Source organism: Pygocentrus nattereri, chromosome 8 (genome assembly GCF_015220715.1).
Source record: "Pygocentrus nattereri isolate fPygNat1 chromosome 8, fPygNat1.pri, whole genome shotgun sequence".
NCBI lineage: Eukaryota > Metazoa > Chordata > Actinopteri > Characiformes > Serrasalmidae > Pygocentrus > Pygocentrus nattereri.
Window position 1 is genome coordinate 39,357,552 of NC_051218.1, and position 26,370 is coordinate 39,383,921.

The following is a 26,370-nucleotide window of genomic DNA, read 5'->3' on the forward strand; positions in this document are numbered from 1 at the left end:
TCAGTTGCTCTGTTTACACCTGGGTATCTGAGGTTAAGACTATAGCCCAAATAACCCTAAACCTAACTTTAACTCCTTTATGCAGGCCCCCTAGTGGCCATTCCATCTCTGATATTTTGAATTAATAAAATAAAAAAATGCTTTTTTTCCGCATAAATCAGTTATCAGATTTACTAGGACACTGTTACAAACTTTCTATGTTGTGACATGTTGAGCTGCTAGTGAGCAGCGAAGGCTGAAAGGGAAGCGTTGAGAACCCACATCTTGTTGAAGGTTTTTTCATATAAAAACTGTGTACAACTGCCACAGAAAACCAATACTTTTGTATATATTTACATGCTTGCTCACCTATGAGAATGACAATCCAGCTTGCTTCCAGTATTATAAGTCATTCGAGACTCAAGGTTCAAGAGTTTTATTGTCATCTGCTCAGCAGAACAGGCAGTTACACTGTACAATGAAATTCTTACTTTACTGTTCCTCCATTCACCAAATATAATCTTAAGAATCAAAGAAATCTTAAGAAGAGAAAAAAAAAGAAAATATAAGAATAACTCTAAAAACAGTAGTAAAAAAGTAAAAGTAAAAATGTACAGTATGTGCAAAGTTGGAATAAAATTAGTTACTCGTGCGTATGTGCAAATATGTAGAGCAGCTGTTCATAAAGTGCATCAAGTAACAATAAAGTGCATCAAGTAACAGAACACACAAAGACATCTGCCAGCAAAGAAGCATCCAGATGGGACTTCATTTGCTACCATGACATCTTCATTGAAATATATACAGTCATATACATCTCCATTGAAATATATTCCATCACATACTGCGATGGACTGGTGGCCTGTCCAAGTTGTTTCCTGCCTTCCACCCAATGAGCTCTGGGACTGGGGGTGCTGTGTAGGGGTAAACCATTAGGGACCACCATTCTAAATCTACTGCATACTGTGAAATTGATAGACAATATTCTGTAGCCTGAGCTTTAGAGACAAGTGTGCTTAAAACAACAGCAGGACGGAAAACAGGACGGATGGCCGGGACTGTGGCTCCTATCGGTGACTGTTTGTTCAGCCTCCTTAGGCAAAGCACGTAGAAATAAGCCTTTCAGGACTTATTGAGGAGATTTGTTAAGCCATAGAGAGTTGATGAAGGTCAAGAGAACAGTTCTGCACCTCCAGCATGTTCCTCAGTCTTGGTAGCAAATGAAGTCCCATCTGGATGCTTCTCTGCTGGTCGTATCTTGTTTGGCATTGTGTTTCGCAGTGGGGTGATTTTTAAAAAAGTGTCTCTATAAGCATAGAATGCAAAAGCATGGATACACAAAGTCATCCACAATGGCTTAGAGAGTTAATGAAGAAAGCCAACTCCAAACAATCATAATGAACTTTCTGACCAAGTCTCTGGACAAACATGGGTTATTTGGCAATGATCATTATTTCCTCAAATTTACACTGCTTTACATTATCAATCAACACCAGCGTTCTCAGACTGTTAGGTCTGTTTTTCTTCTTCAACTCATCACTTTAAAAACTAAAATTATTATCTGTGACTCTCCACAATTTGAGAAAAAGTGTCATTTTGATTACGCTGTAATTTGGACCGGTCGTTGATAGGGAGATAAAGCCGTCTGCCCAGCCAGTTTTACCGCAATTACAAAACTCTGTAATTCACAGATGCCTTCTGAACCAAGCAGAGAGTGATGCTCAGTGTTTTCCAGCTGGCAGGCTGCAGGTATATTAGGTTTTGGACGGCGTGTTCTGGTTCATTATGGGCTTTGTTTTCGTTTAAGGTTCCATTCAAAGACATTAAAATGGATGAGCCATATACAGTTCAGAGCATTATTCCTTTTCATTACTGCTGAAAGATGCGGCTGCTCTGATACCCATGACTGACACATCTCTTCATCTTTTTGGTTGTCTATACTGGTGTGCATGTCTGTGTGCACATGTGTATTTAGCTCTTTGTGAGGACCCAGGTGCTCATTAGCTTATTTGAAGGGACAGCCGCCATCACTTAAGCCTCATCTGATGTGAAACTTGCCTGTTTAACAGTAGAAAGGAAGAAATGGTCAGTTTGACCATGGTGACATTTGATCATTTTGAGAAAATAACCCTCCATATCTACATTCACTAAGTTGTATTAAATTAATGAATTTTTGGTAACACTTTCTATGAATGTGACATTTGTAAGAATCTATAAACACATTCATAACATGTTATAATGCATTCATAAGGCATTATAAGTACATAGTGTACATAAGTACATAGTGTACATAAGTACATTGTTCATAACAAATTATAAGAGCTCATAAGTTGTATTAGTCCGTTCTAAGTAAAGTGAAGCATACAGTACTAAAGCTTCCTCCAGTGTTAAGAAAGAGGCTTTAACTTGAAGTATTTACTGAATAATTTACTGAAACACTAAAACATAAACAAAGTATATTGCATGCTTTAAATGTCAGGTTTTAAACTAGTGCTGCCATCAGTGTTTTACCCAATGTGGGAAATCAATGTACACCACTGTTAATGTACACCACCATTAGCTTGGCACTAACTTAACACTGCATATCCAGTATTATACTGTTTGGAGCATCTGAATATTCAGTACTAAAGCCCCAAAGATGCAGCCCTAACAGCACCAGCCAAGACAAATAAAATATTCTCAGGGTGTAAACAAACTTTATATTTGTCACTCTTCATGCTGTGACTGAGTTGTTTGGCACTGACAGTGTAACATGTTATTGTAATGTAACACTACCTGTAATGCATTATATTAACAATACATAATGTATAATAAAGATGGCTATAAAGTGTAATTCAGTGCAATTTATTATTATAAATGTTTACAACTATGTTTATAATGCCTTATATAATGCATTATAACATGTTATAAATGTGTTTATAGATGCTTACAGACATGACATTTATAGAAAGTGATACCAATATCTGATATAGTATATTGTTATGAGGTCAGTACTACAAAGCCAATAAAGTTCTGAGTATTTCTATCTTGTAAGGCTGTTAACGGTCATTTATACCACACACATTAGACTGTTTTTGTTTCCATAAGCTGGCTCTTTTTTCCACCTATTCTAGGGAGTTGGACATGATTTGGGCAGCAGTTATTCAATAGCCTACACTCTCAGAAATAAAGGAAGTAAAGTGTGACTTGGGCAGTCCCCCTCTTGTCTCTAGGGTACACCTCAGTACCTTTAATTAGGGCATGTAAGTTGTATTGACTCCACACACCTCGTCTCATCTCCAGGCTTTTATTTTACTGTTCTGTTTTAATATATTTGGTTATAATATGGTACAAATGTCTACTTTTCACCTGGAAAAACTTTACAGTTTACAATTGGACCTTAAAACCACTGTTGTACCTTTGAAGGAACATTTACATTGTTTGTACCTTGATGAACGTAAAATGTACCTGCACAGAACCTTTATTTCTGGCAGTGTAGCTGCTTTATCTGAGTTAACTCACAAAATATCTTGAACAATTGGAAAAAAGTTTACAAGTATGATACATAATAGAATAAAACAGTAGCAATAGAATCAAATAGACAATAGACTACAGATTATGGCATACAAGCCCATCAGGTGGGGATTGGAGTGCTGTATCTGGACAATGGATGAGGTGCAAACACTCAAGCAATGACAAGACAAGTCAAAGTTTATTTATATAGCGCTTTTCAGAACAGGCGTTATCACAAAGCAGCTTTACAGAAAAATCTGTGTCCAAGCTTGCATGAGCATCCCAATGGAAACCCCCCTAAGAGCAAGAGGAAGAAACCTTGAGAGGAACCAAGACTCAAAAGGGGAATCCATCCTCCTCTGGTCGACACCGGATAGCAGAGAATAAGGTTTTGACATTAGTATAAGATGCAGAAAAGGGGAAAAGCAGGAAAAGCAATGGCTGTGATGAAATAGTTTGAGTCCTCAGCAGCAGCATCAGGAGGGTCAGTTCATGCAGGTGAGGTTGTGTAGCAGGAAGCTCCATGGTGGTCAAACTGGTCCAGAAAGCTGGCGACCAGAGGATAGAGTGAGGGGCTGAAGATAGCTACTCCTCATCTAAGGAAGCATCACTTTTTTTTACCACAACTTGGTTCTTTCCTGGTCTCATTTTCCTGCCTGTGAGCCCACATACTGTGCAGTTTGCCACAGAAGGATCTGTTAATAATCATTGTGGTAAATAATATTGAAGAGATCATTTCAAGCAGTTAATATAACATTTTGTCTAATTTCCCATGAAAATCGATTAAACCATTTGGCAAAGTTATATTAAAAAGCTGCCACAATACAACAGAAGCATCATTTTTTTGTTTTATAGTTTGCTTTGTTCACACATAGAAGTAGTCGATTTGAAATCCAAAGATGTTTTTAGCCAAAAAAATACAATTGAGGTTATTTGTGTTACCTGTGTTTTGTCGTACTAGTAATAGAACTCATTAAGTAATTCATAAATAGTTATCAAGAATAAAAATGTGATGTCCAGACATTTATTATGGCATATCCCAAGACAAATGTTCTCTGACGTAGTATTTATAAGCATGTAAAATTCAAACTTAATGGCCATTCTAGTAGTTGGAATTCACTCTTTTCTAGTGTTAACCTAGTTTTTCCTTTGTGCCACTGGGATCACATATCAATTTGTCAATAATTATCAGTGGCCACCAAGAAATTGACATGTTTTGAAAATGTGGATTTATCGAGTAGCTGCAGTGAAGAAGTTCTCATTGCTCTATTAGCCAATCCAACTCAAAGACACTGAGTAACAGCCCATTCTGCTAAAGAAGCTAATCTAGTGACTCACTCAGGAGCTCAGAGCACTCAGTAGACATGAACAAACCACAGGAGGTCCCATGACCTCTGATGTGAAAGACACTGTTACTGTTGTTGTGTTTTTAAATTTGTTTCTTTTTTTGTATGCACGCTGCTGTGAATAAGTATTTGCCCCCTTCTGTTTGCAATGCAAAATTTAAACCTGCAGGTTTGCAATGATCATTTTATTTATTGACAGAACAAAAGGTGACATGTTTGCAAAGTTTCTATGGTGATAAATTTCTGTGTGAAATAGTAAATGCACCTCCAATTCTAGGAGCTGGTTTAGCAGCTCCAGCTGCAGCCCAGCACTTCCTATAACCTCCCATCACTGTGGAGGTTACTTGGTTACAAGTTATTATGTTTTTCTGTGTCTTAAATTCGTTTATTCCTTTCCATTTCTTCTCTGCGGTTAATCGAACGTCACTTCACGAACGCAAATGCTCAAATGTCAAATTCGTCATTGGGGACATTCCCAGTTAAATTTTATGGTTAGGAATAACATTATTCAGCTGCAGCGCTGTGTGAGCGAGTGGAAATTCACAGGAATACAGGATTCTGTGTAGGTGTGAGGTTTTTTTTGTGTGTGTGAATGTGTCTTTCTTTGTGTTTCATGGTGAGAATAAAGGCCATCCTGACAAACCTAAAGAGGCAGTCCGGAGTGGCCCTCAGTACATCTCTCTCACGCTCTCTCTCTCTCTCTGTCTATCTCTGTCTCTCTCTCTTATCGCTCTATGTATTTCTCATTATTCTGCTATGTATCTCTCTCTCTCTCTCTCTCTCTATCTGTCTCTCTCTCTCTCTATGTCTCTGTCTCTCTCTCTTATCGCTCTATGTATTTCTCATTATTCTGCTATGTATATCTCTCTCTCTCTGTCTCACTCTCTGTCTCTCTCTCTCTCTCTCTCTGTATTTCTTTCTCTCTCTATGGGTATCTGTCACTCTCTCTTTCACATGTATGTACACTCTCTTCCTCTTTCTCTCTCTCTTGTTCTCTTGTTTCTCTCTGTCCGCCTTCATTCTCCATCTCACTGCGCCATTTTCTCATTCATAACCAGTTCATATTTATTTTCACTCTCCCTCCCTTTCCCCCACTCCCCTACCCCCCTTCCCCCCATCCCTCCTCATTAGCAGTCAGCTCCTGTCCTGGACTCACTTTGTGTTTTAACCGCTGGGGAGACCTTCGCTTATGCGCCCCGCCGAGACCTCCACCCCCCACCCCCCCCCCCTTTCTCTCTCTGCCAAGTATTTATGTGTTGATTTAGTCATGCCACACTTTAGCCAATTTGAGAAACAGGCCGTGTTCAGCCGTTTGATTTTCTCTGTGCGGCTGCACGGTTTTAACCAGCAGTGGCTATCTGGAGGGAGCCTGTCAAAATGAAGTTCTCTCTCACACTTTCTCTCTTTTTCTATCTCTCTCTCTCTCTTTCTGCCTCTATCTCTCTCTCTCTGTCTCTCAATATCTGTCTCACTCTCTCTTTCACTCTGTCTGTCTCTCACATTCTCTCACATTCTCTCTCTCTCTTTTTCTCTTAGTCTCTCGCTCTCGCCTCACTTTTCTCTTTCAGTCGCTCTCTCATTCTCTGTCTGTCTCTCTCTCTCTCTGTTTCTCTCCGTGTTCCCTCAGGGCTGATGGCACACTCGTAATTTCTCTCCGTTGGGACTTTGACTGCGAGATGGATTATTTCCGCTTGAACTCAGATGCGGAGTTGGATCAGGCCACTAGTCCATTCAGTGTCAATATTAAAATGATAAGTTGACGCAGCAAAGCAGCTCGAAACAGCACAAGTTGTTTGTGTGATCGAGCAATTTTAGGCCAGAGTCCTGGTTTCCTCTCAGTTACTCAGACTGTGGCTACACTTTGGCTGCAATGTGTTTGTAGCATTGCAGAAAAACAGTGGTGCGTATTTAGCTGAACAGCAGGCTGCCTTTCTTCCTGCACAGATTTCTGAACATGTTTTAAATTACTGAGAGGAGAGCACGACCGATGTGAAAAATGTCTCCAATGTGGATTCTCAGGAGTTAAAATTTCAGATAACTGATAAATAACTGATCATCTCAGCCATAGCTGTATATAGTCACAAATCAATCTGACTGCAGTTGCTCACCCAGTGCTTTACTGACTGGTATCACTGTTAGTGGGCAAATACTGCATGATTATGCTCGTGTGCAAATGTTTGGGCACCCCTGGTCAAATTACATGTTTTGTTGGATTTCTAGGTGAAAATAAGTCAACATATCCTCTACAGAGAACGTTACACAATTACTGTTTATTTGCTTGATTTTATTTAACATAATGAGAATAAAACACATAAAATGCAACCTGTGCAAACATTATGGTGCATTTTATATATATATATATATATATATATATATATATATATATATATATAAACAATGCCTGTTGTCCTTTACATTGTGTGTAAATTTCATGAAGAATGGACCAAAAGAAATCGTCTAAAATGACTTGGAAAAAATTCTGGTTCCATTGACTTACATTAAAAGTAAATTATGTTTTTTTTCTTCTCCTGTAAAGTTTTGAGCTTTTGTACCAACAACGATGATATAAGTGAAATGATTTTTTATCTTTGGTTGTTGTTCAAAAGAGCATCATATTCCTGAATGTAGTTTTCTTATGTAACTACAGGTGGCACTGTCATTTTTAAATCTCCAAAGCCTTAAATTAAGCATTTCACGTAAGATGAGCATCAAAACTACTCAAACATCACATCACACACTGTGGGTGTGTGCTGTTTCAGGACAGATTTGTTACAGGACTGGATCAGATTATTTTTTGTCCCTCCAATATCCAATCCTGCATTTTCTGCTGATATTGGCCCAATAGTGACATACTGCCATACTAGATTTATTAGTATAGCATGATATGTGTTTTAGTGGCTGCATTTGTCTTCACAAAGTTCCACAAAAGGCATCTGGATCTAGTAAAAGTTCACTAAACACGTACATAGCGTAAGAGCTTATGAATCACACCTCAACATAAAGCTGTAATTGTTCTGATTTGAAGGTTTTCTCTCATTTCCATGAGATGCTGCAAATCTCAAAGATACAACTGCTTGAAAATAGAAGCTAATGCTTTTGAGATTCAGTAAATATTTTGAATATTTTAGGAGTTTGGAGGTAATAATACTAAAAGGCTATAACTGTAGGTGCATGGGTTCTTCTCAAAGATGGAGTATGTGGAACGTTTGTCTGTTTAGGTTTCACCAAACATGGGTCTGACAGTTGGGGGCTCAGCTGAAGTCTGTCTTTTCCTGCACACCTTCAGGCATGAGTCATCGATCAGAATTTTCTCAGAAATATCTATAAATAACTGAGAGAGAGCAAAATCAAGTGCACATAAGGAAGAATAACATTATTATTCATCCTCGTCATGTGAGCAAAGAGCTTTTTTCATCATTAATGTGTCTTTAATAGCTTATAGACTGTTTTGAATATTTGTAGTGGTCTGTGGTCAATGAGTATTTGTTAGTGGTCACAAATGACATGTTTTGTTGAAGTCCTCTACAGAGAACCCACTTAAATATAATTTTTTTCTGAAAATTTTAGCGCACAGTCTCGATTTATTTGCTTGTTATTTAGTTGAATATGTTGAAAAAAAAAACAAACTGTAAAACGTGCCACCGGAACGGTGAATAATTCCTTATTAGGAGTTGGCAGATACTAGGATACAGTCAGCTGACATAGGATGGACAGAAAGGCACTGAGAATCCAATGTGTACTTACTCTCACTTACAAATTCAACAGAATGCATTTTGATTAGTGGGTTCACACACCTTACAACTGTAACTAAAAAGCTTAGCTAGCTATGCTAAAGCTTCAGCCTTGAAGATCATGACAAATGCAATTAGCTTTGGGCTTCTGTGTGGCGCAACCACCCAAATGTTGGTCCTCTCATCAAGAGATCACAAGTTCGATCACTGGTGATGCTACAGCCACCTGTGGCTAGGAGACCAAGAGAGCACAATTGGCCTCACTCTCCCATCCCCCACGACCGTGTCCAAGTTCAAAAAGAGGCAGTAGCACATCACAGGTACCGGAGGAAGTCTGTTCTAGCCTTCACCCTCCTAGCGCTGTGTGATTGGTCGAATCCTAACTGGTGGGTGGAATTGGTTACGAGTAAATTGGGGAGAAACGTATTGTTATTTGTCATTGTCGTTTGGAAAATACGTTTTTAAAATATTAACCGAATATCCTGAATTTACTGAATATTAACTGAATTTTAAATTCAAATATAAATAAATGAACACACTGAGGGCTCCTGAGTCATGCAACCTCTCTTTGGTCCAGTCATAGAGAGCTTGGCAAGTTCTATCCCCAGCGATGCCACAGCCGTCCATCACCAGATTTCCATTAGAGCATGAGTGGCCATAATTGGTGTAAAGATGTTCCAGTGTTGGTAGTTTTAAAAGATGTGATAGTTCTTCAGAAATCTCAGAGGAAGCACATGCTAGCCTTCACCCTCCCAGCTTGGTAGCACTGTGTCATGAGGAGGCCTGGCTAGCAGGTGAAAATGGAATTGGACTGGACTGAAATACATGTTATTTTAGATCAGAATGTGTGGAAATGATGAGAACATGTTCCAAGGAAAAATGCCTGCATGCTCTTAATTGCAGACAAGCACTATAGAAGAAGTGTGATACATGCAGCATAGTGGAATTTATAGATTCATATTTAATTAGGTGTTATAATCTCTCTACTGGTCCTGGTCAGTCGGAGTTTGCTTGTCAGCTGCCCTCTCTCTCTCTCTCTCTCTCTCTCTCTCTCTCTCTCTCTCTCTCTCTCTCTCTCTCTCTCTCTTTCTCTCTCTCACTCTCTCACCCTCTCACCCGCTGCCTTAACAGACACAAAGCACACGCATCCTGTCCTAATGATCGCTGGCTGTGGGATTGTATTAACACCCACTCATACTTTCTGCAGGCTGTTGTTTATCAAAACCCATTTTTCTGATTCAGGCCATTTTAGTGAGCAACATCAGACGTTTTACTGCAGTCGTTTATCGGCCGTCTGGATGAGAAATTGTCTGGGAGTGTTGTGTCATCCAGATGACGAAATCTGAAGTCTTGCGTGAAAATAGAAACATCCCTGGTAAAATATGATTGGAGGAAAATATTGGATTAAAAAATATTCCATGTATATATTTATAAAGTTGAAGTAGGAAAGTAGCTTTTATTTATCAAAGTTAAAAGACCTGTGCGTTAATTTAAAAACTCGAAAGTTCCAGATAGCTCCCTGTGATAAAAATTACTCATCAAAATAATTAAGAATGAATAATTTTTAATAAATAATCATTTTTAATCTAACTGTTTTACCTTTGACAGTTTAATAAATTCATAAGCAGAAGCTATTTATTTGAACTCCAGTAGAAATAAAACAAAATTTGCTGTATTTTAACACATTTAAATAATATTTTACCCAGAGTATTTATGTTTTTAATGTGTGCTGTTTTAATATCTGGCTTCACACACATATGAACTTCCCATTCTTGATCCATAGGGTTTAATAAGATGACAGTCAACCGTTTGCAGCTATAACAGCTTCAACTCTTCTGGGGAGGCTTTCCACAAGGTTTAGGAGTGTGTTTATGGGAATTTTTGACCATTCTTCCAGAAGCGCATTTGTGAGGTCAGACACTGAGGTTGGACGAGAAGGCCTGGCTCGCAGTCTCCACTCTAATTTGTCCCAAAGGTGTTCTATTAGGTTGAGGTCAGTGGAGGCCAGTCAAGTTCTTCCACACCAAACCCGCTCATCCATGTCTTTATGGACCTTGCTTTGTGCACTGGTGTGCAGTCATGTTGGAACAGGAAGGGGCCATCCCCAAATTGTTCCCACAATGTTGGGAGCACGAAATTGTCCAAAATCTCTTGGTGTGCTGAAGCATTAAGAGTTCCTTTCACTTAACTAAGGGGCCGAGCCTAACTCCTGAAAAACAACCCCACACCATGATCCCCCCTCCACCAAACTTTACACATGGAATCAGAACATACAATGCAATCAGACAAGTACTGTTGTCCTGACAACTGCCAAACCTAGACTCATTCATCAGATTGCCAGATGCAGAAGCGTGGTCTATCACTCCCAAAAACTCGTCTCCACCTCTAGAGTCCAGTTGTGGCGCTTTACACCAGCACTCAACGTTTTGCATTGCGTTTGGCAAGGCTTGGATGCAGCTGCTCGGCCATAGAAACCCATTCCATGAAGCTCTCTGCTCTGTTCTTGAGCTAATCTGAAGGCCACATGAAGTTTGGAGTTTGACTGTGGAACATTTAGTAGCGAGGAAATTTCACGACTAGCATCCTATCACGGTACCACACTGGAATTCACTGAGCTCCTGAGAGCGACCCATTCTTTCACAAATGTTTGTAGAAGCAGTCTGCGTGACTAGGTGCTTGGTATTATACACTTGTGGCCATGGAAGTGACTGTAACACCTGAATTCAATGATTTGGATGGGGTTACTGAACACTTTTGGGAATATAGTATATATATGTGTGTGTGTGTGTGTGTGTGTGTGTGTGTGTGTGTGTGTGTGTGTGTGTGTGTGTGTGTGTGTGTGATTAATACACACTGTAACATACATATGAAGGGTCTCATGGATACATCTGCTGTGTGTGTTCCTCAGCCATTGGACGGACCCTCATCCCTCGTTACTTCAGCACGGTGTTTGAAGGAGGAGTGACGGACCTGTATTACATCCTCAAACACTCCAAAGAGTCCTTCCACAACTCCTGCATCACTGTGGACTGCGACCAGTGCACCATGGTCACCCAGCACGGCAAGCCCATGTTCACCAAGGTAACAGAGTGTGTGTAGGAAGGTTGTGTGTGTGGATGTGTGGACATGTGTTAGCACTGGGCTTTATAGACAAAATACTATGCAGACTAAAAAATAACACAAAGGGGTTTGTTTTACTCAAAAATTGAAGTCATTAACAGTAATTATAACAGAACTTCATGTAGAAGTAACAATAACTAAATTTGAGCTGAATTCTGCTAATTTCTCTAAATTAAATTGTTACAATATAAACAAGATTATTCAGAATAGTTTGATGTGAACTAATACTGTGACACTTCGAGAAACTTTCACAGTACACAATAGGTCATGTTATTTATTTGTTCAGACATCTGATCAGTTGGATGAAGAAAAAAGAATGACTTTAAAATTGACTACATTTTTAAAATACTATCAAAAACTGTGAACACAATGATTTCTATTCAGTATTTGTCACACTGTGTTGCACTAAATCCAAGATTTTGCTCTGTTTATAATAAAACATGCAGTTGGTCTAGTACAGACAATATCAACGTTTATAACAATATCTATATTTAGAAAAACATAATGTATTGTGTTGTAACATAATTCATCACAATAATGATATGTATTGTCTCATTGCCCAGCCCTAACATGAATTAGTAAGTTCTACTGAAACTTGTGAGGTCAAACTTGTTCACAGTGGCGGTGATAGAAACCGGACAATTACACAAAATGGTTATGAATATCGTCACTGTCCAAAGAAAATCATCCATCTCCATTTTTGTTGATTTTTATTTTCCTACATCATTTCAACACACCAGTTCTTTACATTGTTTAATAATTTCATGGCGAATGGACCAATAGAAATGCTCTAAAATCACTTACAATAAAACCTCTTTACATTGACTTACATCGTGAGGTAAAAGTGTTTTTGCCTTCTCCTGTGAAGTTACGATTTTTCTTTGAACAGCAACAATATGTTTCCTGATGCCTGTGACATTATTTTGTATGAAAGATTTGAGAGAAAGTTTTGGCCTAAAATGTATTTCCTTAGTATCAGTTATTGCAACAAGGGAGTTGTAAGGCAAAATAGGACCCAAAGAAAACTTGCAGGTTCACATGGGGGCTTACTGGCCATTTTAAATAGTGAATAAAATGGGTATAATTACATTGTAGACATTGTGACTTCTGGTTACTATGACCATAACTGTATGAGTCAGTATGTTTACCTACAATGAGCCATTTCATGTCAAACCACTCTGAATTATTTTTATTTACAATGACTTAATTATAGAGAAACTTCAAGAAATTGTCCTTTATCCTCTTCAGTGGCCAGAGCCCACCAGCATATATAGATATTGCTATATATTGTGATTGCAAGACTCACGTAATATAAAAAGCACCTCACAAAAAGCAGCTCACAATAAAAAAATTTATTGATTGGCTTTAAGGCAATACTAACACTAACGACATCTTTATTGCATATTATGACAGCAATTAGCAAGCAATATTGTGCAGCCCTAGACACAGTTTGTAGACACCTGCTCCTCCAGTGTTTCTTCTGACATCAATGGTATCAATGCTGCAGTAAAAGCCTATACTCTTCTGAGAAGGTGCCACTAGATGGTGGAACATTTGACTGAGCATTAGTGAGGTCAGGTCCTGATGTTGGATGATCAGTTCTGGATCACACCAACTCATCCTGAAGGTATTGGGGCTGCATCCCCCCAAAGAATGCAGTTCCTCTGCTTACCAGCCCAGTGCTGGTTGGCTTTATACCCCTCCAGCTGACACTTTGCATTAGGCATGATGGCCTTAGCCTCATGTGCTGCTCCAGAGCATAGCATTCTATTGGTCAGTGCTTCCTCTATGGAGATTACACAAGCTGTGTGCACATGATTATTTTGTAAATATACACAGCACTGTGCAAAAGTTAGAGACCACCCTTTATTTATTTAATTTCTCATAAAAAGACCATAAAGTACAAGCTCTTCATTTTTCAGAAGAGATTTCTGAGCAGACTAGATACGATTTCTGAGGGATCCAGATAAGATAATCCACTTGTATCAGAAAATCAAAGGGCAGTAAGTGAAAGACATAGGATGTTTCTTAAACTGCTGCTCAAAAAATTAGACTCTTAACATCAGTGGAAGACCTGGTAGAACCCCGAAAAAACCCGACTCCCCAGGCGACATGGATAGGGCTGCCCACTGCTCCGGGCAAGTGTGCTCACTGCCCCCTAGTGTGTGTGTTCACTAGCGTGCATGTATGTGGGCGTTTCACTGCACAGATGGGTTAAATGCAGAGGTCTAATTTCACAGTGTGCAAAACACAGTGACAAATGGTTGTTAATTCTATTCTAATTCTAAGCTTTCATCTCTGACAGAAAATCAAGCTGCTTCATATCTGAAAACATCCACAGGTGTTTCTGTCTATCCTTCCACTGTGAGAAGGCAACTCAGTGCCATGGGTCTGAAAGGATGTGTAGCTGTTCAAGAAGCTGCAAATCAAACAAAGCTGCTGGTGCTTTCTGAGCAATGAAGTGACCACCCCAGGGTCCAGATTTTTTCTGTTAAATATGTTTTGTGCACTGACAAATGAATAACTTGTACTTAATGGTCATTTTGACCGGAAGGGTGGTCTCTGACTTTTGCAATGCACTGTGTGTTTATGTTGTGCGCCTTAATTTGACCACAATAATGAGCGAATAAATGAATGAATGAATGAATGAATGAAGGAGCAGGAGGGCTGCAATAAAAGGCCGAATGGAGTTGTTCACGAAGAAGCCAATTATTTGTTTGTGTACAAACCTGTGTCTGTATATTTGCGTTTGTCCATCTGTGGACACAGTGTTTGTGTGGATGTGTGCTCTGTTTTCTGTGTAGCGGCTGCGTGAGCGTTAAAGGCGCGTGCTGGTTGTTGTTCCCCCGGATCAGCCTGTGTGAGTGTGGGAGACACAGTAAACAAAGCAATACATCAAACAAGCACAGCAACACGACACATACAATCATTCTCTGCCTTAATCACTTCCATTATTCTATATTTGTTTATTGTCGAGAGTCATTAGGAATCCCACAGTGAAATGTCTCATGCACAGAGCTTTCCAAAGCTTCACTTCATTCGCTTTATTCTGCAGCTTTATTCATCTGAAACATGCCGCTAACCTCTCCCCTCCACTCCTTTGGCAAGAGGCATGTTTTCAGCCAGACCCTTTCAATATTTCAAGAGCAAATATGAAAAAAAGTGTCTTGTCATAAACTCACCAGGTTGGAATGCATAGATGGGCTGAATATTAGACACTGGAAATATTGGAACCATGCAGACGCCAAAAAGGAGAGAAAAAAAGAGCTTTTCTGTTATTTGATCAATGTTAGAGTCTACGTATTTAAAATATTTGAAATCCAGAAAAGGCTTTTCCCAAAATGGTGAAATGACACCTGTAATCAAAGTTTTTGCCAACTGTAGTTTGTATTTAAGATGGTGTCTCAGGTGGTTGCTAAGGTGTTGCTATAGTGTCCTAGGTGATGGCTAATGTGTTGCTTGTACATTGCTATGGTGTCCCAGGTGGTTGATTAAGGTGTTGCTGCTCTGTCCCAGGTGGTTGCTACGGTGTTGCTATGGCATCCAAGGTGATCACTAATGTGTTGCTTTTACAGTGCTATGGTATCCCAGGTGGTTGTTACAGTGTTGTTATGGTGTCCCAGGTGATTGCTAATGTGTTGCTTGTACATTGCTATGGTATCCCATGTGGTCATTACAGTGTTGCTAGGCCCTTGCTATGGTATCCCAGGTGGTTGCTAAGGTGTCCCAGGTGATTGCTAATGTGTTTCTTATACATTGCTATAGTATCCCATGTGGTTGCTAAGGTGTTGCTAGATTGTTGCTATGGTTGCTAATACATGTGTATATATACATGCATGCTTGTATGTGTCTGAGCCTATATGTAATGTCTATGAGGGCAGTGTGAAAAATGTCCATAGTGACATCATCTGTGGTAGTTAGGTTTTTCTTCTGTCGATCATGTCCTGTGGGGAAATAAATCATATTTGAACAAGCGCTATATGAAAACTGGACATGCGTTCCAAAGGCACAAAGGCATTATTGCTAAATAGTCTTTGATTCTGCTACTGCGAAGTTTTAGTTGTAACTCAAAAATTATGACCTGTAAAAATGTTACCAAAGAAGCAGAAATTAATTAAATGAATCGTAAACTGGTTTATTCAAGCCATCGTCACTATATTGTTATTAATGATGATAACCAGGACTTAAGGGTTCAATTGGACTGAATATTTAGTCCATGGCATTGCTTACTCCTGGGGGCTATAGCTCTTTGTCCTTGTAAGTGATAATCTCTTTGAGTAATCCTTGTTGAGTGTTCCTGCTCATTTAACAACTTACATTCACTTCCATCGCACTGGATCAAATTTGAGGTGCCAATTTGCTTTGAGCATTTTGGAATATTTGCATGTATGATTATATGTTATATTAGTATATGTAGGATTTAAACTGCATTAATCTAGCTCAGAATCACTGCTGATTAGCGGGATGGCAACTCTGTGTGACCATAATAAGAATATGTCTCTGATTTCTGCTTTTCCTTCCCATTGTGCTCAAACTTGCCTGTTTATTTAGCCCTCTCAGAACTGAACTGTGATAGGAATGTCACACTGATGTCAGAATTAGGATAGTTAAAGTCAGGGCTGGGCAGTAGGTTGACAGACAGATGGGTAGCAACCCTATAAACAACAACCAGTTTATAACTGTATGAACAGCATAATGAATAGCTAATTGGGTGTCAGCCAAATCGTAATTCATTTATTTACCAGTTCTTTCTTGAATGTACATAACATAACAACTACACACACACACACACAAATATATATATATATATATATGTATATATATATATATATATATATATATATATATATATATATATATATATATATATATATACATTACACATATGCCAAATTGTAATTTATTTATTTATAGTTTACCAATTCTTTCTTGAATATATATATATATATATATTTTTTTTTTTTTTTTTTTACATATAGACATAATATATATACCTTTTCTGCTTCACACAATCCAAGCCAACACATTCAGTGATGTTCAGGTCTGGAATCTGGGGTGGTCAGTCCATTGTTTAGCTTCTTTATTTGATGTGTCTGTTTCCTTTTCTCAGTGAGGCTTCTTAACAGCTGCACATCCTTTCAGACCCATAGCACTGTTGTCTTCTCACAGTGGAAGGATGGACAGAAACACCTGTGGATGTTTTCAGATCTGAAGCAGCTTGATTTTTTCTTCTCTCTCAAAGATGTTTTTCTGATGGGGCAGTTTTGGTGTCTACCAGGTTTTGCATGGTTGTTATGAGTCTCGTTTTCTCCTTTCTATTTTTTTAAACTCTGTTTTTACACTTATGTTGGCTTTTACTTTGGTCTTCCTTAAACCTTTTTATGTCAAACCTCCTCAGAAATGTCCTGAAAAATCAATAACTTGCTCTTCTTTACTGTTTTGATTAGAGATGAAATAAAGGAATTTTGTGACTTTGCAAAGTACTGTATATTATACATTTACACAGACAGATATTCATTTGTGTTAATATATACTGTATATGAAAGAATACAGCAGCTTTATGGAGGAGCAAATATGCACATCTGTTGGAGAAATGTTTTAGAGAAAAAGAGGTTAAGTATTCAGATGTGAGGAGGAGAGAGAGAGAGAGAGAGAGAGAGAAAGAGAGGGAGAGAGGGAGAGAGAGAGAAAGAGAAAGAGGGAGAGTGATATTTTCTCAGTGTTGCTTTTTCTCCTGATGGTTTGTGGGGAGCAAAAAAAGGGAAAGTAAGAGAAAGAAGGAAAGGTAGTGAAGGAGAGAGAGAGAGAAGGAAAGAGAACAAGAGAAGAAGAGAGAGAGAGAGTGGTGGTCATGTGACTCCGCTGCATTCGCCGGCAGCCTCTTTTCTTGTTGATCCTCCAGAGACCATCTGTGCTGGGGGCATTGATTAGAGTGGCTCTGGCGGGATTACATCTTTGCCGTTGCCATGCCAACTAATCAGCTGTTGCACCCCCCTCCCCATTCCCCCTCCCTCCTCTCCGTCCATCCTCCTCCCCTTGGTTGCCGCAGCAACGGAACATTGGTTCTCCAAGTAGCTCGGTGCTAAATTCAGCGAAACAGCAAAATGTTTTTCTCCCTTTTTTTTTCTTAATTGGCAACGGTTTATGACCCCGGCCTCCATTGCAGCTTTTTGTTGTTCTGCTGCTTTTTTCTAAGCTTGTCTGGAGCATTCTTCGTTCTCACGTCTCGGGTGCACGAGGCTGAGGGAATGCAGGAGAGTTGCAGCTTCATCTTCAACATAACAAAGTCCAAACTGATAGCATGAAGCTTTCCAAGAAAACTGCACTTCAAAGTAATTCCTTTTCCTTCAAAAGAAATGTCTGGCGGGCAGAACACCACAGATGTTGTCTGATGGCGATGTTGGCCAAAATTCCTAAATATGAACCCCTTGACCTAAAAAGTGTCCTTTTCTGCTGTTTACATCTACATTCATTGCTTTATTGTTAACGATATGAAAGTCTCAATGATGCTCTGTTAATGAATGGAAAGACAGATGTTATAATATATTTTTAGTCTCATTATTTACTTGTTAAAGAGTTTTGTTCAGCATTTTTCTACCTAACATTGTCCACGACAACTGTATTACATAGTTTCCCAAGGTTTTCTGGTATTCATGTGCTTTAAAGAACGACATATCACTGCTGTCAGAAGAAAACCTTGTCATCTCCTTTTTTGTCATTTTTCAGTTTTTCAGATCATTTGAAAATACCTGTTGCCCTGTACATTGTCTGTAAATTTGATGATGAATGGACCAAAAGAAACTTGGGAAAATGTCTGGTTCCACTGAGTTACATTAAACGTAGATTTTTTCCTTTCCTGGTTTTCTTTCTACAACAGCACTATATAGCTGTACAGCTTAATTTATCAATTCTTTGCAAATATATTCTACTAAAATCTGACTGTTGCAAAAAAAAAAGGACGGATGACATTCAGTTGCCCATAAAGGTGTTTGAACTCAGCAGGTGGTCTGTTCTTTTCCAAGAGCAGTGAAATGAGTATTCCTTTAATCTTCAGCTTTATTATTCATTAACTATCAATTAATTAGTATGTGTTATGAAAGTGATGTGGAAACTGCATTTACAGACATATTTCAAAGGTTCAATGTTATTTATCAGTCTTTAAGTATGTGCTCTTGTGTTTTCAGGTGTGCACGGAAGGACGTCTGATCCTGGAGTTCGCCTTCGACGACCTAATGCGGATCAAGACGTGGCACTTCACCATCAGACAGTACCGTGAGCTCATCCCACGCAGCGTCCTCGCCATGCACGTGAGTGTGACATCAGCACCATTTTTCTTACCCCAAATGTAAATGATTGGCTGAGATATTCTTTTACACTGGAGCTCAAATAGATAAATTACACATAAAATCCACTCTTTACGTTATGACTGCTCTATTCATTATGCTGCACGGTTTCTTCTGGCAGCAGCGATATATTGATATGTTAGATTAAACAAATAATCCATAATTGTGCATTATAAACATGCAGAAGTGTTTTCTCTGTAGAGGGTGTGTTATTTTCACTGAGACAAAGAACAGAACCTGTCATTTGACCAGGGGAGCTCACACTTTTACATTCAACTTTATCAGTATGCATGTTTTCCACTCCATTTGAAAATAAAGCAGTTGCATTCTGGGGCCAAATGAATTTTCAGGTCCACCTTAAACACTACAGCAGTTACATTGTGGTGCCAACAAATTTTCCTTTCCACCTTAAAAAGTGCAGCAGTTGCATTGTGGTGTCAACACATTTTCTGTTCCACCTAAAAAGTCCAGCAATAACCTTCTGATGCCTAAATTAATTTTCTATTCCACCTTAAACACTGCAGCAATAACATTCTGATGCCTAAATGTATTTCCTGTTCCACCCTAAACACTGCAGCAATAACCTTCTGATGCCTAAATTAATTTGCTGTTCCACCTTAAACAATGCAGCAATAACCTTCTGATGCCTAAATTAATTTCCTGTTCCACCCTAAACACTGTAGCAATAACGTTCTGATGCCTAAATGAATTCGCTGTTCCACCTTAAACACTGCAGCAATAACCTTCTGATGCCTAAATTAATTTTCCATTCCACCTTAAACACTGCAGCAATAACCTTCTGATGCCTAAATGAATTTGCTGTTCCACCTTAAACACTACAGCAATAACCTTCTGATGCCTAAATGAATTTGCTGTTCCACCTTGAACAATGCAGAAATAACCTTCTGAAGCCTAAATGAATTTGCTGTTCCACCTTAAACACTGCAGCAATAACCTTCTGATGCCGAAATTAATTTGCTGTTCCACCTTAAACACTGCAGCAATAACCTTCTGATGCCTAAATTAATTTCCTGTTCCACCCTAAACACTGCAGCAATAACCTTCTGATGCCTAAATTAATTTTCTATTCCACCTTAAACACTGCAGCAATAACATTCTGATGCCTAAATGTATTTCCTGTTCCACCCTAAACACTGTAGCAATAACGTTCTGATGCCTAAATGAATTTGCTGTTCCACCTTAAACACTGCAGCAATAACCTTCTGATGCCTAAATGAATTTGCTGTTCCACCGTAAACACTGCAGCAATAACCTTCTGATGCCTAAATTAATTTGCTGTTCCACCTTAAACACTGCAACAATAACATTTTGGTGCCTAAATGAATTTGCTGTTCCACCTTAAACACTGCAGCAATAACGTTCTGATGCCTAAATGAATTTGCTGTTCCACCTTAAACACTGCAGCAATAACCTTCTGATGCCTAAATGAATTTGCTGTTCCACCTTAAACACTGCAGCAATAACCTTCTGATGCCTAAATTAATTTGCTGTTCCACCTTAAACACTGCAACAATAACATTTTGGTGCCTAAATGAATTTTCCATTCCACCTTAAACACTGCAGCAATAACATCCTGCTGCCGAAAGCTGTCTAACTGCTGCACCATTTAAGGTGGAACAGAAAAACTGATTAAGAATCTAACTTCAGCCTCATTAAAAAGCGTTAATGCGAATCGTCATTAGCTTAGCGCCAACAAACCACCAGAATCCAATAAGGATGCTAGCAGAAGTTAGCATTATTCACTGAGATGGTTTTGTTGTTTTTGACATTTATGGCCCGATTATAAGGCCTAACTCTAATAGCCTTGGTCCATCACTGATGATGATGATAATGAGGCTGTAATCAACATGCTAAATAGCCTAATAGTGTACTTAAGAAAATACGTAAGACTGCTTATAGGGCATTGTTCTTAAGTACATTAGGATCCCTCATAAAGTTTTTCTTTGGAACTATATAATGCAATTGCATTAGTAGCTGATATGAGTCTTTCTCGTTAGCCTTTATTTCATATTTGGATTATTTATGTCGTTTTTTTTTTACCTTTTTTGCGGGAGAAAAGTGCGAAAAGTTTCTTTTTTTAACGAAAAGAACAATTTCTTGCAAGACATCAAAGGCAGTCTCAGATGAAAGAAAGCCTTGTCTAAGGCAAAGAAAGAAAAACAGAAGAATAACAAGGTCAAATAAGTAATCTGCTTAATTCCGCGGAGTGTAACGAACTCCACGAGCACGCTGCGATGAAGGAAATGAAGACAGCGCCCCGCAAACCTGGCAAACTCGCCATTTATTGCGCCAAATGAAACCACTGATAGCTTTCAGTCTCTCATTTCTATTCCGGATGGCGAAGCAGGTTGTTGCAGCAGGCAGGATGAATTTTTTTTTTTAACTTTTCTCTCTGGCCCCCCTGTAGGTTTCGGAATGTGCGATGTTGGAAAGTTTGCTCACGCTACCAGCCCACTGTGTTCATGTGAAATTCACATGCTCTTAAATTGGGCCCTCTGGGTATACCATCCATACTGGAAGAAGAAGAGCGAGAGCTACAGAGCCAGAGTGAGAGAGAGCGAGATCTTAGGGATAGAGCGCTTAGGGAAAGGAGGGGAGGGTTTTTCGCTGCAAGAGAAAGGCAGCGCTAACGTTACTGCAGTGTATTTGATCGTTTCGTACACACTCACGCACACACCCCCTGCCAGGGAAGAGCAGTGTAAGTGAAGTTAAACTTGTTTGATCATGACTAACAATAACTGGAGTGAACCGTTTGAAAACTAAACTCGTTTTTGGCTCCGGTGCATGATGTCAAATAAAACATTCCCGAACCTGCAATACACAGTGGAGCTAAACATCTTCATAATGCATACAGTGTTGTGAAAAAGTCAGAAACCTTCTTTGTTTATTGAATTTCCAATCAGAACAGCCATTCAGTACAGGTTAGTCATGTTTCATTAACGACAACAATGCGTTTGACTCTGTCGACCATGTGAAATTCTGGAAAATGATACCAGATCATCTCACTGTTCTAATGAGGAACATCTACACTGATCAAATCTGAGTCATGACAGAAAATGGACAGATTGATTCGACATTGGCAAAGCCAGGACTGCCCACTGTCACCGTCAGCTGGAGGAAGATGACCGAGAGAAGGCCTAAACAGCTTTACGCACAACCACATGGGTTTATGCCAGCACAATGAAGCCTCGCTGACACAAATGTGACTCAAATCTGAGCTGATAAACCTGAGTTCTGGTGTGTGGCGCTATCAGCTTGAGCTGCTTTTAACTCATGTCCTTGTTAGCACTAGTGACTAACGTTAGCTTAGCGAGAAGGCTAAATCACCAGCAATTCCAGTTCACTGAGGCCTCACTGATGCGAGGTTAGAGGATGAAGATTCAAATCTGAGCTGATAAACCTGAGTTTTTTTGTGTGTGGAGCTGTCAGCCTAAGCTACTTTTAACCCATGTCCTTGTTAGCACTAGTGATTAGCATTAGCTTAGCAAAAAGCCTAAACCACCAGCAATTCCGGTGCACTGAAACCTCACTGATGCAAGTTTAGAGACTGACCTAACTTCTAAAAGCGCACAGTATGTTTGTTTATCCTCAACAGCATTCTGACTTGTGATTAGTTTTCAAGCCTGGTAGACCAATGGGAGATGGGTATCCAGCACGGAATTTTTAACTAGTATTTCATCATGGATTAAATTATAATTATAATATATAATGCGTTTTTAAGTTTGTGTACAGTTTTATATTAATTTTTCATGACTTATTTCAGTGCATTTTCCTGCATGATGTGCACGAGGCAAAGAAAATTGACACCAGGTCTATTCTGTAAATACTGCACCACTTTAGTGCAGCATTTAAGGTGCTCTGCATCTTACCCTTCGCACACGCAGCCTTTGTGAAAGCGCTGGCCAGTTAACATGATCACCGAAATGAAAAGCAAGACTTTCCGCATGTTCATGTGTGAATCAGGCCTAACATTACCTTAGCAAGAAGACTAAACCACCAGCAATTCTGGCCCACTGACGCTATATGGAGGCAGGTTTAGACTCAAATCTGTGAGTGAAGTCAAATGACTGGTTCCGGAGTGACAGAAAGACAGAATCTCCCTGGTTATTAAAGTTATGGCTCTGTTTATGTTTCTGTTCTTCCTCATCTGTTCAAAAATAGAGGCTACGACCAAGATAGTGGAATGGGCAGGGCGCAGAAACGGGGCAGCAAGGGGGCGTTTACAGTTAGATTCATATTCATAGATCTTCGCATTGTTAATGAATGTTGGGGTTTAGCGATGCTCCTATGCCATTTCTAGTAGTTTCTTGGGCACAGCAATTGTGGATAAAATATTTAGCAAGTTATTATTAATCCACTTTCAAAGCAAAACCTCGTTTTCCAAGTAATTTTGGAGCATTTATATTGGACCATTAATCATGAACTTTTAACACAAGGCAAAGGGGAAACTGGATTTGTAAAAAAAAAAAAACTGACAATAATGGAGATGCATGGTTCCATGGTCACATTGACTGGAAATGAAATAAATGAAGGGTGGTCTCTGACTTTAGCACCACACGGTACATGTCTAACAGTTTGTTCTCTCTCAGTCTTACCCATTGCCTTACACATGCACCCAACTTTTCTTCGCACCCTCTCTGGACTCCCTCTGTAACCTCTGTTGTTCTTCTTAAGTCACCTGCATTGATAGGCGTAGTTTGACAAGCAGTGTGAATGCAGCTTATACGTTTTTTTGAGGGGTGGCAATCTCCCCGGGCTACTGTGAAATTCAAATTTTTGACCGTCTCTATCAATATTTATTAGCAGTTTGAGTGCACTCCACATACAATGCCCCAAAAACCTGAATCAAATACATATTCAGGGTAATTGAAGCATTGGCCTCTGTCCCATTACAGCTTTTTGACGAAAGCTTTTGCCCCGAACCGTCAGGGTGATTTTCTGCTGCTCCTGAAATCCTGAAAGGAAACAAGAAACCAAAGAAACAAAAGCAGATATGCCATTTGGTGCACATCCACTTTACTTAATTACATTCTCTAGGCCAATATAAAAATCGCTTTGAATATGCAGCAGTAGAATAGCCACTTTCTCCACTCCTAATGCCTTAAACCTGAGCTCTCATTGTGTAGTTATACTCTTAGGTCTTTCCAACTACTCAGTCTGTATGGAGAATAATAAGACTAATAATTCAAGGCTTCCAGAAAAGGAAGATGATTTTAAAGTACAATTTCACCAATTCTTTTTCCAAAATTCTGCATAATTCCACAGACAATGGTTGTTCCATAGGTTTTCCACGGTGATTTGATCAGTAGTGATAAAGTAGGACTTCATTTAGGATGAGCAGTTACCAATAGCTGTAGGAATCCATGAGGTTCCTAATCGACATGCAGCTCTCAGCTGAGTCGTCTGATAGTGTGGCTGCAGGTGTGAGTGGGTGTGTGTTTTGGTGTTGTGAGATGAGGTGTGGAGTGACGAGGGGTCTTCTTTCTGCTCACAGGCTCAAGACCCTCAGGTTCTGGAGCAGCTCTCCAAAAACATCACCCGAATGGGTCTCACCAACTTCACCCTCAACTACCTCAGGGTAAGTCTACACAGAACTGTACTGTAAGTCTTAGCCAACCCAGGAACATTGTCTCTGACCATTTATCTGGGCAGTAAGGGTGTTGTTTACCCTTTAAAACACTATATGACATTAAAATAAATACAAATAAACACTATAAAATATAGTGAAGAGACTAGTGTGTGACTGTTTGTCCCACATGGAGAGCGATTAGATAAAGACTCTTAAGATAAAGACATTTTATGTATTTCAGATGTTTTCTAGGATGAAGAATATATAGCATATAGTCACTGATGGAAATAGGGTTAGGGTTAGGGTTAGGGTTAGAAGATGGGAAAAACATAATTAACTTGTAATGGAAGCTGATGTAAAAATGGATTTTGATTCATTTTTTTCACCATGAAATTTTAACACAGTGCAAAGCGTAGCTGGATCTTTTAATAAATGCAAAAAAAAACTACTAAAAACAGAGATCAAAGGTTTTTGCCTGACAGTGAATATGATTCTTTTTTTTTTTTAAACTTTCGACCTCTTTTCAGCCATGAAATGCAGCTTCAGTCTGTTTTGGAGGTCACTCACTTGAATTTTATCATTTTTAATTAAATAATTTCCAGTCCATTTCCATTCCATCAACACAACAATCATGCTCTGCTGTGTTGTGCTGCATCGAAACTTTTTAGTCTTTGTTTTTAATGACACTGACTGTGAGCACTGCTCAATATCTCTGTGAGTCTTATTGCACTGCTCAGCATTTTGCCATTACTACTTTAGATTAAACCCAGAAGCAGACCACAAAAAGCCACAGTGGATCAGATGTTTCTAGATGTTTATGGTCCTTAAGATAAACACATAAATGCTGGCGTTACTAGCTTAGTTTTCCACCTTGTATCTTTTAGCTCAAAAATTTGAAGCTTGTAAAGCTTATAACAAACAAATTCATATATGATGCTGAAAGTTTGTCATTAAATTTAAATTAGTAGCCGGTAAAAATGAACTTGAGCTTGATGCTAATGTCACTGCAACACATTCATACCCATTTAGAAAGAACTGCACTGGCTACCTGAATAATTCAGAATTTTAAAGCTCTTCTACTAGTTTTTAAGGCTCTCAACGACCTTAAAGCACTGCTTACATCACAGAGTGTCTGTCTGTTTATGTTCCAGCATGTGATCTTAGATCTGCAGATACCGACCTTCTGAACACCTTCTGTAAAACACAGAAAACATGGAGAGACTCTTTCAGTTATTCTGCTTCTCAGCTGTGGAGCTCAATTCCACCTTTTATCAGACAGTCAAGCCCAGTGCTCACTTTCAAGAACATCTAAAAACGTATTTCTTTAACTTAATGTTTAATTAAAACTCTACATCTTGTGGTATTTATCTTTTAATTTTATCTCTGTCGTTTTCTTATGATTCTGAATGAATGCTTGTAATTTCTCGTATTACTGTTAAGTTAAATTATTATTATTACAAGTGTAGGTAATATTGGCAAGTGTAAATATTGGACTTGCTCAAGTAAAAGCTTGAAAATGGTTTAGCATACACATGAAATCACAGTGTATTCTATTATTTAGCGATGCACCGATCCAATACACTGGATCAGTATCAGCATTAGTATTAGTATTAGTTATCGGCCAGATGTGACTGATTGACCTTGAGTACTGTTTCTTAGACACAGTCACTGTAAGACAGATGAGTGTCATTCCAAAACACGTCATATTCTCACTTTGTGTTCTTATTAATGGAACTGAATGCTCTACATACAGCCAATAATTATGAATG

General features: G+C 39.0%; 1 protein-coding gene across 2 annotated transcripts in view; it reads left to right on the plus strand.

The window, feature by feature from the left end:
• Positions 1–26,370, plus strand: part of ldb2a (LIM domain binding 2a) — a 111,789-nt gene that overhangs the window by 56,798 nt on the left and 28,621 nt on the right. For both annotated transcript variants that reach the window (XM_017692053.1, XM_017692050.2), the window contains exons 3-5: positions 11,457–11,629; positions 18,853–18,975; positions 24,527–24,610. In XM_017692053.1, the coding sequence (XP_017547542.1) occupies positions 11,457–11,629; positions 18,853–18,975; positions 24,527–24,610 (380 nt within the window). The remainder of the gene's footprint in view (positions 1–11,456; positions 11,630–18,852; positions 18,976–24,526; positions 24,611–26,370) is intronic.